Genomic DNA, 12,677 nt, shown 5'->3' with positions numbered 1-12,677 from the left:
AAATTTTTGCGGCACACCAATCCATATAATACGTGAAGCATATTTTATATTATATATAGTATATACCTATATATAATATAAATACATACTAATAAAACTATATTAATAGATTTTTCGTGGCACACTTCAAGAGCGCTCACGGCACACCGGTTGAAAACCACTGGATTAGAGGTTATCACCGTCCAAAAAATATTTAAAATTATTTAAAAGGTGGTTAAAGTAGTAACCACCACCCTTGAACAGTTAAAAAAAAGATGGTCAGAATACTAACCACTGCTCCTCAAAGACTTGGTTAGAAAAATTACTATTAATAATATGAAAAATATTGGTCCATATAATATATTTTCTACTATGCATGTAATTGTTTTACTTAAATTGTCTACAGTATTAGTAAGTTATGGTTAGTAATAAATAGTGAACATTTTTCAAAAGTGTAAATTGAAAAAATATCATATTATATAAAAAAAATAAAGTTTGTAGTCAGTGAATTTATTCAATTGTTCTAAAAACAAATTTTAATTGGATTTAACTAATTTTATTTTTCATATTATGTATTATTTGTACTTAATTATTTCTCAACCGACATATATATTAGGCATGAAGTGTTTAATAAACGTCTAACTTTTTTTAAATTAAGTAATATTTATGGTATGCAAATACAAATCGTTATCAAACACCATTGTTGTTACTGCGAGCCAATAGCTCCTCACTCCCATTAAAAAAGTTGTTTTTTTTTATCTACTGAATAATAATATTACTTACATAGTATAACAATGTCAACACATAACGCATATTGTGTTTAGTCTTTGGGCCGATTTAGTAGACAGTTCGTATTGTTTAAGGTGGAACTTCAAAACCATTAATCGTCGTCATGTCATTTGTATTGTGGTTGGCCCTGGTTTCAACTGGGTGTCTTGTGAATGTAGAGGTAAATAATAAATAATAATTTACAATTAAATTGATTATCAGTATTAAATTAATTCAGTAATTGATACTTCTGAGCAATGAATATATTGACTAGCTATATAAATTAACTAAAATAACGTTTTACTTATAAAACAAAATTGTTCCAAACTTATTAAAAATAAACATAATAAAGACATAAAGGAATCACTAGCGTTTATAAATTTATATTTTTGTTAGTTTATAATATTGTATATTGTATTTTTATTATAAGCTTGCACATGAAATTATACATCAATCTGTTCAATAATTAAGTACTAATTACCATATTTGTACAATTTAAAAGATTGAGACTAGTAAAATAAAATACACTATACTTAATATTTGTTCAATTAAAATATATATATTTTGTAGGCTGAGGCAATAGATGAAAACTATATTTTAACGCCAGAGACGTCTGTGATAGACAATTCAATCACCGAGGTAAGGAGCAAAATGTTAATGACAAATTATTTTTAAACACTTTTTAAAACGAAAAACGAATTTTATAAGTTGATTATAATTTAATATTATTTCGTAATTTGTATTTCTAATAATAAATTATACATTTCACGTATACTTGACAAGAAAAACATTTTCATGTCAAATAATATTCGATAAAACATAAAAAATATTACACTATTATAGCTTATATTATAGGACATAGGGTTATAAACATAAAACTCACAGATTTAATATATCTACTTCGGTATTATAATCTATATTATAATAAATTTAAATCTCTTTAAAGGACATTTGTTTTTTTGACGTTTTCAAGTGTTATTTAAAATATAATCATACATTTTATATGTTTATTTTCCACGTGTGCATTCGTTTATGGACCAATTATAATATATATTTCCTAATGTAATATTAGACACCTATAGTCTATATCATAATTTATTTATAAATTTAAATCTTATATTAATTAACGTATTGTGAAGTAACTATTTCATTTTTTATGAACGTTCTTAATTTATAAGATATGCTATATCGTACATACTACATATATACTATAATATAGTGATAGAGTAACTAAAGCGTTACAATACCGTCTCCAATGTTATGTTTCGTTAAAATGCAATTATATTGATGTTTTGAGTATTGACGGATTCGTACAAATACTGTAATATTATAATGTGTTCGTAGTTTTTATTCTATACAAATATTTCAAAATAAATGTTGCGACTGTAGGCGCCTAGATCAGAAAATCGAAAAAAAAAGAGCAAATTTTCAGAAATAGATGCATTGTTCAAATACATTAATCGAACCAATGAGGAATTCATGAGGAATTCAGCCAATGGAGTAATGGACTACAATTCGTACTTGGATTCTTTAAGACATGCATTTATTGAAGTATAGTAACATATCTTGTACCATAAACCACCTATGTGCAGTGTTGTCATGTATTCGAATAAAAGTATTCAAATAATATTTTTGGAATATTAAATAATTTTTAAACACGTTCAGTGTACTAAATTCCTCGATACATTATTTTAAAAGTAATTAATTAAAATATTTGATACTCTCACAACATTGCTACAGTATTTAACATAAAAAAGTAATCTAATAAATTTTTTTTTGATTTTTTTTTTTAGTATAAAAGGGCCAATATGGTCGAAACCTCTACTGAACATAACTTTGTTAGTTATGGATGGTAAATCAATTGAAATTTTGACGTTTATAAACGTGTATTAATCTTGGACTTAACTTTTTTCAATTTATTATTAATCGTAAAATGTATATTGTATTATCTACAGATAAAAAAAAATTATCCATTCATTTTCTATTGAAAAAATAATAAAAATAATAATTTAGAAAGAAATTGTGTTATAAGTTATTTTCATTATTCACTAAACGTACTGTATAGAAAATTTTAATGATAAGTTCTTATTTTCTAATATTATTTTCCGTTTCCGATTAAAAACATTTAATAAATTAAAATTCCTATATTAGAATTAAATATGTAATATGTATTTGCAATTCATAAATAGAACTCTTATATTTGTTCAAAGTTTAATATTTTATTATACAAGGTTAATAATCAAAAAATAAAATATTGTGTTTATTTATAAAATATATAAACTATTTTATTTGTGTTCATAATATTAGATGAAAACAAAAATTAAAAAATTCTATAAGAAAAATATTTTTTCTGTTGTTTTGAACAGATAATAGGCGTTTTTACCCTGTGTTCACTAAAAGTCGATTGGAGAATTATAGTTCATAAGTATAAAAATGTCTTGAACTCAATATTTTCACAATGACCTATATTGTTAAATTAACGTAGTTAAGTACTAAGAAATGTTATATATTTTTTTTTATACACTATACATGATATAAATAATTAATGCAGTTTCTATTGTATTTAAATAAATTATCGTGTACTTAAAATGGTAATGATTTTGATATATATATTTTTTATAATTAATTTAATCATTACCCCCAAATATACATTATAATATACATACCTAATAGTACTGATAGTTTGTAAGTTATCACAATGTTGGTATATATTAAGCGACGTTGTCAAAGTTAGGTATTAATAAATTAAAAACTAAAATTAAGAACGTGTTAATTTCAAAAAATTTGTGTAAAAGTATCTAAATTAAATTACTTAAGTATTTTTCTTAAAATATGGTACTCTGAGATCATATTTCATACTACTTTCATCGACTCTAATTAATCTCAATTCAACTATTCGTAGTTATTTTTACTGCTGATTAGTTATTGGAAAATATTGAATTTTAATATTTAATTAAATTAAGTTCTTTTTTATTTCTTAGGAAACTACTAAAATTAAGTTTAAAACTAGGTTATTTTTAACTTGTTATTTTCTATATTACTTATGCATTTTGTTTATTACTCGTAAATTAAAAAAAGAATTTAACTTCTTGGTCATAGCGGTACTGTTTTTTTTTACATTATACACGGATTAATTCGAAGTATAAAATATTTCCATAAATTAATGTAGGTACAACATAAAATGTATGTTGTTACCATGATATTGAAATTTAAATAAGATGGTGTACTTATAGGAACTAGGTGTAGTTAGTAGCAGGTATTGATTATTGTAATTTGTTAGTAATTAATAACTTGAACATAAAAATATAAGTCTTATTTTAAGTATTTATTTAGATCGAAGAAATTAATTGATATCCAATCTAATTAATTATAATTTATAATCAAACTAATTAACTATGCTTAAATATTTCCTACCTACTCGCTCCACATTTGCAATTAATGATAACATAATTAGGGCGAAATTCATAGTGAAGTAATTTTGTTAACGATCTTGCAACTAATATTTAAAGTGTGCACAACAAATCCTTAATAAGGGTTTTCGTAACAATTAATCCGATCAAAAATATATGTATACACTATAGGTATCATAGGAACAGAATATTATAATGATTTATTAATAATACGTCAATTTTATATTTTAATGTAATTTAAATACGAATAGCGTGTCTTATGGAGAAAAATATGGCCACATATCAAATACCACATGATCAAAATAAATTAAGCGTCAGTTTTTCATTTCCTAAAAAAATATGGATTTAACATTATGAAATTAAAAACAATTATCTCTTTATCCATTACCTATATAAAAAAATAATAGTAATTTACTATAGATTCGATTACGTGCACAAAAATTCTTGAGGTAGGTAAGTTCTCAGTTGTTATTTTAAACTCATAGCAATTAAGCAGAATCTCAAAAAAGGGACAACATGTCATCAATAAAAATGAAATAAAAAATGTGACCGAGTTAAAAGTAAACACTATTTTTAAATTGTTCTCTTTATCGTAATTTTGTGTACAGTTATACTAATTATTATTAAATTTAATAAACCTTATGACTTTTGCGCATTTGGGAAATACCAGGTACGTTTTTATACCTCTTTGCTCTTAAGTCTGATTGTCCAATTACAAATGTACGTGTATCAAATTATGACAATTTAAAACCTAATCATTCCATATTCGTAATAATCTATAAACTGCAATTAATCGTCAACTGGCAATAATAATAAATGTATAGCTATGTGTTATGTAAAGAAGGAACGCTGCAGCAATAACATAGCAGTGCGTGCTATAGTTTGGGTGATACGCACCAGAAAGGGGTTGAGCGCCACTTTGAGAACACATGCGGTAAAAATCTGTGAAATATACGAGTATTATGTGTATTACGGTTTTTATACGATATTTATTATGTGAACACGAGCGGACAACCGTCCGTTACAAAACCAGAAACAAAATAACAGTACCCAGTAAAAAAAAAAAAAAAGGTATATAAAAAACAAATACAAATACATATAGGTACACCTATATTATACAAGTTTAGTCTTCAGTCTGTTTTAGTGAACTGTACACATTGGTCAAAGCAGATCGTTTCTAACCGTCATGGAGTCTGTACTGTGGTTAGCCTTGATTTCAGCTGGGTGTCTGGCTAGTGTCGCGGTAAATATATGTTAAACTTAATTATTTATTTATAATGTACCTAATTGATTAATGGTGATTAATTAATTTGAGGAATTTTGTTTACTAAACAACGAAAATATTGCATAACACATCGTATAATAGATTCTGTTAATTGCGTATACGATTTATAAACGTGTTAGTCTGTATTATAAAGAATAAAGATCTTTTGTTTAATGTGTGTTTTTGTTGAAAAAATATGTTATAATAATATTTCAACTGTATTTAGTCTAACATATATAAGTATAAGTTTATAATTATACTCTTGTATGCTATAACTCAAATATGCATTTGAAAAAAATCTAATGTGCATTATGTTAAACATAAAACGGTTTAGATTATTGTTATTATATGTCACTTGCAACACAACATATGTATAACAAGCAGATAAAAAACATCAATCGTCTTAATTTGAAATCTGTTAAGTTTAAGATAGATGAATTAAACATATTTTAATATTACAACTTATCCAAGTAAATCTTTGATAACAATTTAAACAATTATGATAGATAAGTATACTTACGAATTATTCAAAATATTATTATACTCTAGTAAAAGGGAGATATTATATGATTAGTTTTAAATAACATTTTTTTTTTTTAAATGTTGAAGTGTTTATTATTTTTAATTTTGCATTGTTTATATAAATATTTAGAATTAAATTTATTATTATTTGTATAACGCAAATTATGTTTATATGCGTTTTTGCTATCTACCTATATGGCTATATTACTGTATAGGTTTATAAATACCTGCAATATTGTGATTTTACGAATAAACGTTACAACGCTCATAATTGTATGCACTATAATACTATATTACTTGCACATATAAAGTCTATATATATATATATATATGATGTAAGGGCTGCGAAAAGGTATTCAATAATAATATTTGTTTACTGTCGAAATGCATGGACGTATTATAGTACACATAAAATGCTTATCATTTGGTTTTTGATAAAAAAATTTAGAATAAAAATATTAATTCAAGTATTTGACACAGGCTGGTCCAGTTTCTAGGCAAAGCACGTTCGTAGAACTGGACGCACAGCTATTGGAACGCATTGAACAGACTACTGAGGAAATAGCAAGAAATTCAACAAGAGAATTCGTTGATCACGAAATTCAGGCCATGATTGATTTATTCATAGGAAATTTAAACATCACGATCGTCGACGTATGAAGACTTATGTGCAGTACAACTGCGGTGTAAACGTTATTTTTTTAATCTAAATTTAGTTATCTGCAATTGTTTTGTAGTTACAGCAATATTCCAGTCTCCGGAATAGTTCAAATTTTGACGATACGCAAATGAAAGATTTTCAAAAAAAAGGATTGATAATGTATGAAAACACTGCAATAACCATAGATTACGTAGTATATAAAATCGGTGTTCTGACAAAGTCTATTGAGGAACTTGAACAGCTTGAAAAATATATAATTGACGAGGAAAAAGTATACATTTTTACCCAAACACCTTATGTTTCATTGTTATTGTATGGTCTAAGTAATACTGTAACTATATAATATTTGTTTTTATTTAGAGATTAAATGATCTTTCCAATAATTCACTACAGAAAAAAATTAAATCAGTTTTGGACAAAATACAGACGACCAAGAGGTTCATCGGTAATCACGTGGACCATTTGACAGAAGTCAACGACATATTAAAAGGTCTTGGTGAAAAACTGATGACAACATTAAAAGTTTCTCATCATCCCATCTAATATAGATCGGTTTGCAGTTAAGCGAAATGAACATCATGTTAGGTGTTAATCATAAACTGAATATTGAAACATTTAATTATATTTTTTTAATTACATTAGTCATTATAATAATAAGAAAAACAATAATCAATAATATCAATTAAAATGTTTTTTGCTGTATTTTTAATAATTACACGAAATTGAAAAGGATCGTTTAAGTATTACTACCTATTTAATTAAACTTCAAAATTTAAATCGATTCTAGCAAATACAACACAGAAAATAATTTTAGTATTAGTATAATAATTAAATATTTTAATTAAAAAAAAAATAATATATCATATTATTTTTTAATATTTTAATATCATTATTTAAATTGTAAAAAAATAATTAAACATACCTTACTAAATAACTTAGTAATATTACATTCTATTTAGATGGATAATATAAATAAAATAGTTCAAGAACGTTATTACTTTTAGTTTTTTTTTTTATAATATATATTATGTATAGTTTGTAATTTCCTTTAAATATAACAAATTGTAATAGCAGTTATTACCCATATTACCCATATAAAATGTTTACTATTATTTGAAAACAAAATAAGACAAAAATCCTTTTACCAACATATTATATTTTAATTTTATCTGATATTTTATTTTAATTATTTATATATTATAATATTTCTTTTAAATAAATAACTTCTTGCTATTTTTTAATTGTCATATATAAATATATAATAGATACAAAACAAAGATAAATTTTTTTTTTTAAAAAAAAAAACGCTAAATTTATAATTGTTATATCCATTTCTTCATCGATATACTATAAAGAAAATATAGTTCTTCATATTCAAATCATATCAGAGTGAATTCAGAAAATTTGAACCAAATTAAGGTCTAATTCAATAGTCCAACTAATTTATTAACCAATTTAGTCTAAATGAAAAAAAAAAAAACCATATTCTTAATAATGATTGTTGCTATCATCGGATGGGGCCACTTCACGTGTTTTCTCATTTTATTTAGGTTTACATATTATATTATGACGTGTATAATAAAATGAACTGCGTAATAATATATTAAACATATCTGATACGTCAATATGTGTATTAACAAATATAATATAACTAATAACTACTATATACTCTAAATAATGTATTACATTGATTAATTTCATATTACAAATGTTGTTAGTTAATAACATTTAAATGTTTTATGTGTATGTGTGTGTGCGCGCGCTAACGCCAAGTCTATTTACGATCATAAATAAAAATAAATGTAATTAAAAACAATTATTGAGTTACGGAATTACTCTATTATTTTTAATTATATTATTAAACACAAAACATTACTATTTTTAAAATTTCTTTAAATCAACATATTGTTTTTACTTAAGAAACTTAAACAATATTCCTACATTGTGCTATTTTTTGGTTCACTACTACGATTCCTTAACGGAGATTTTGGTTATTTTTTTACAACTAGACATTTACTTTATTGTGAGACATTTTTATTATTCTAATATTTTTATCGAGAATTGGCGATAGACAGTGGTCTAATCTCAATGAAACTTTGGTCTTTTATTATTACTATTATGATAATATATTCAAAACTATGATACAATAAAAATACCATATTAAAATTTAGTTAGCACTCTTTATGAATAACCCAACTACATAGATACCAAGAAAATTGCCATGGTTAATGATATAAAAAAAATGTATAATACGTATTTTACTCTACTCTAATCAAATTAATAGTTAATTAACATTGAAATCAATGATATAGTTGTTGCATTATTTTTGTTATTTACATGATAAAAATGGGAAGCAGTATAAATATTGATTTCTTGTAGCTTAGGGTCATCATTGAAATTTAAGTACCAAAAAAATGAGGACTTCACGTATTTGTTTAATCTTGCTATCGATATTGGTAGTTCAGGAAAGTATTTTTTATATATTATTTGAATTAAATTAAATTAAATTTTATAGTAATAATAATGTTTCATATTATAGATTTCATCTGAAGATACTGAACTAGATAAAGTAATAAACAAGATTACAGCATCTACAGTCAAAATAGCAGAAACACCTTACACGGCTTTATTAGCCGAAATACGAGCACATCCAGATGTAAATAATTTCTTGAAAGACTATTCGCGTAAAATAAACCAGGTTATGGACCAAACCCAAAAGGTAATTTAAAATATTTTTTAGTTAACAATTATTTAATATAGTACAGCACTATAGTGTATTGTGTTATTGCTCATTTTTGTTAGCTTAAGAAAAAATATATCTCTAAAACTTTACCAATAATTGTTTCAATAATAGACCAATAAGTTATTTTTTATTACATACTATAAACATTCTATAAACATACTATAAAATAATACACTTACTAGCTACTGGATCTTAAATCTTTTCGTTATGTATTCCGTTGTTATTGCTTCAAATTAACTTTATAAATAAATAAAAAGGTACATAATTGGGTTCTAATGTAAATTATATTTTTTGTTTGATTATTCGAGTAAAAAGTAATAGTTGAGTTATAGACTAATATGGCATATGCGTATAATTTGTATTGTATATACAGAAAATTAAAATATTTAACAAAACGATAATAGTAAACAATATCATAATAATAGTACTATATTAAATAAAATATTTTTTAAAGGATTTATTTAGTTTGATACCACAAGATGAGAAATCCGCAATCAAAAGAGTTATTGACTTCACGTCACATTCTATGTCGTCAGCATTTTGGAATACAGTAAAAGGTGTAACTTCTGTAACGAACACGTCTTTCGATACATTACCGGATGATATTAAAACCAAATTACTTGGATTAGGAAACGATATTAATGATTTTTTAAAGAAACTAAAAGTAAGTTTAGAGATATTTAAATAAATCTATGATAATAGATTAAATTATTACTTAATCAAATATATGTTTTTATGGACAGGCTGCCAATGACAATGGATTAAAAAAATCAAAATAATACCCTATATAATATTTAATACTCATTCAAAAAATATTGAATATCTAGTTGGTTCGATAAATAACAATTCAATGTTAACTTTTAAACTATATCGGAAGAAATGATAAATGAACTACATCCATTTATTACCAATAGCAGTAGTATAGGAAACATTACAATATTGTATTTATTGATGTGTATTTAATTTATATAATAATCACATATATTTATATATTTTGTAAATCATTAATAAATAATAAAACTTATTGTAATTATTAAAATATAATCTAATTGAAACACTAATGTTATTAAATATCGATTAAGTCACTTAATTGTAATAAACATATTTTTGACATAACTAAAGTTTACGGTAGGTATATTATATAGTTTCCTTACGTGATAAAAATTGTAAGTATAATATTATTGTTTTAATATTTAGTTCTATAAATGTATATGATTATACGTTTTATGTAATGAATAATAACTGTTTTATGATTTTTGTAACATTTTGTATTAGAAAAATATAATTTACAAACTTAGTTACACTTATAACTAAAAACTGTAAGACATTCTTATATTATTTAACTACAAACGCTAATCGCCGTTAGGCGTTATTTTGCCTGTGACAAAATTTGATTTTTGTTCCAGTCTTTACCTAATGTCCTAAAGTATGTTGTATGTTGTGATATGTTTTAATCAAAAACATTTTTTATGGTATGACCCTTTGCTTTCGTTATTCCAGAAGATAAAAATTATTGAACATTTGACATCTCTTCGAAACATATAACACGTTTTCCCTATAAACACTCTGAACAATAATAAAAAATCATTTCGTAAATCACTTATAATTGTACCATTAGTTTAAAAAAAAATGTATAGATTACATATTATATATTATTGCCGCATACCCCAGTAGGTACCTATTTATAATTTATAATTATTAAAGTTTGTAAGCACAATAACTGAAGACAATTTCCCACCAAATATTTATTCATCTATCAAAATAAGGTACATAATTTTATGATCTCGATAACCAGAAAATACAACACTGGCGATGTTCATAGTTTGCAATATATCAATACTTTTATTTTGTTCAAAAATATATTGGGTACCTAACTACAAAATGTACCCTCACGTAACATACACGTTCTTACATTGAACATGTAGAGTAATACTCATAGCTATCTGTAAAATTGCTTCTCTAAATATTCATGAAGCTAATAGTTTAAGGAATTTTGTTTGCTAAACAAGGAACATATTTCATAAAACATCGTATGTATAGAATAAAGATCTTCTATCATCGTTTAATGTTTGTTTTCGTTAAAAAAAATATTACAATAATGTTTTAAATGTTTTTAGTCTAATATATAAGTATAAGTATATAATTACACTCTCGTATGCTATAACTCAAATATATATTTAAAAAAAATACTATCGTGGATTATAAGAAATATTTAGATTTTTATTGTTATTATAATATGCTACTTGCATCAAAACATATTTATAACAAGCAGCAACATTTAAATTAATTCTCGTAGATACAACGCTGAAAATAATTTTAGTATTATTATAATAATTAAATATTTTTATTTTAAATAAATATTTATATTGTAAAAAAATAATTAATCATATCTTACGAAGTAACTTAGTTATAATACATAGGTACTATTAAGATGGATAATATTATATTACATTATATCATAATACATTTCCCGGGGACACGCGTACAAACTTTATCGGTTGACAAATATTATTACTTATTACTTTATTAGTTATTAATTATTAATGGTTTATTACACAGCACACACAATACAATTAACTAAAGCTTAGAATCTAAAAATAAAATATAAGTATTTCTAAAAAATATATTAAATTTGATATCACGATATAGATATTATACAATTATTATAGAACGTTTTTGTTGTCGAAAATGTGTCACGACATCGATATCGTTGCCCATCACTATTAATATAGCTATAATAGTACAAAAACGTTATTACTTTTAATTTTTTTATATATAATTTATATTATGAATAGTTTGTAAGTTCCGTTAAAGGTAACAGATTGTAATAGTAGGTATTACCATTGATTATAAATACTATTTATAGTTAATGGTATTACTTATAGAAAATGTTGACCATCATTATGCACTTTGAACAAAATAAGATAAAATTCTATTTGCCTACATATTATATTTTGTTTTTATCTGATATTCTACTTTGATTATATATATATATATTTATACATCATAACATTTTGTTTAAATAAATAACTTCTTATTATTTTTTAATTGTCAAATATAATAAATACAAACAAAGAAAAATCTTTAAAAACAAATAATAAATCGATATTTACCATATTCCAGCGGTTCTTAACCTTTAATAGTTACCTTGTGAGGACCACTAATTTTGTAAAAAAGTTATTGAGACCCGCTAATAACTAATAGCACAGCTATAAGCCTATATACGTATGTATATAATAAATATAATATTATTAGGTATATAATAAAAATATTTAATAATATCATTTAAAATAAATACGTTATTAATGTTAACATTAAACGGTCCACTGA

At 23.8% G+C, this 12,677-nt stretch overlaps 3 protein-coding genes across 3 annotated transcripts; all 3 read left to right on the top strand.

Moving 5' to 3' along the window:
- The first annotated feature begins 777 nt into the window (after nt 1-777).
- LOC132920804 (uncharacterized) lies at nt 778-2,767 on the top strand. The gene is made up of 4 exons (XM_060983482.1): nt 778-928; nt 1,318-1,386; nt 2,137-2,298; nt 2,541-2,767. Exons 1-4 carry the CDS (start codon nt 872-874, stop codon nt 2,601-2,603), a joined length of 351 nt encoding a protein of 116 aa, XP_060839465.1. The 5' UTR covers nt 778-871; the 3' UTR covers nt 2,604-2,767.
- A 2,518-nt stretch (nt 2,768-5,285) lies between these two features.
- Nucleotides 5,286-7,514, top strand: LOC132922021 (uncharacterized). Its single transcript, XM_060985321.1, is given in 5 exon segments — nt 5,286-5,400; nt 6,424-6,597; nt 6,681-6,875; nt 6,965-7,030; nt 7,032-7,514. Coding segments are annotated over 5 exon segments (531 nt in total). The 5' UTR covers nt 5,286-5,343; the 3' UTR covers nt 7,071-7,514.
- Nucleotides 7,515-8,931: 1,417 nt separating this feature from the next.
- LOC132922022 (uncharacterized) lies at nt 8,932-10,670 on the top strand. The gene is made up of 4 exons (XM_060985322.1): nt 8,932-9,069; nt 9,144-9,323; nt 9,802-10,011; nt 10,091-10,670. Exons 1-4 carry the CDS (start codon nt 9,019-9,021, stop codon nt 10,124-10,126), a joined length of 477 nt encoding a protein of 158 aa, XP_060841305.1. The 5' UTR covers nt 8,932-9,018; the 3' UTR covers nt 10,127-10,670.
- Nucleotides 10,671-12,677: the final 2,007 nt, after the last annotated feature.

This window comes from Rhopalosiphum padi, chromosome 2 (genome assembly GCF_020882245.1).
Source record: "Rhopalosiphum padi isolate XX-2018 chromosome 2, ASM2088224v1, whole genome shotgun sequence".
NCBI classification, from domain to species: Eukaryota; Metazoa; Arthropoda; class Insecta; order Hemiptera; family Aphididae; genus Rhopalosiphum; species Rhopalosiphum padi.
Note: the sequence above shows the minus strand (reverse complement) of the source record. Positions and strands in the feature narration are given on the sequence as shown.

Coding starts and splice junctions, on each gene's coding strand:
- LOC132920804 (XM_060983482.1), top strand. CDS start 872: ATGTCATTTGTATTGTGGTTGGCCCTGGTTTCAACTGGGTGTCTTGTG. Junction 929..1,317: donor GGTGTCTTGTGAATGTAGAG/GTAAATAATAAA, acceptor TATATTTTGTAG/GCTGAGGCAATAGATGAAAA. Junction 1,387..2,136: donor TAGACAATTCAATCACCGAG/GTAAGGAGCAAA, acceptor TTGCGACTGTAG/GCGCCTAGATCAGAAAATCG.
- LOC132922022 (XM_060985322.1), top strand. CDS start 9,019: ATGAGGACTTCACGTATTTGTTTAATCTTGCTATCGATATTGGTAGTT. Junction 9,070..9,143: donor TATCGATATTGGTAGTTCAG/GAAAGTATTTTT, acceptor TTCATATTATAG/ATTTCATCTGAAGATACTGA. Junction 9,324..9,801: donor TTATGGACCAAACCCAAAAG/GTAATTTAAAAT, acceptor TATTTTTTAAAG/GATTTATTTAGTTTGATACC.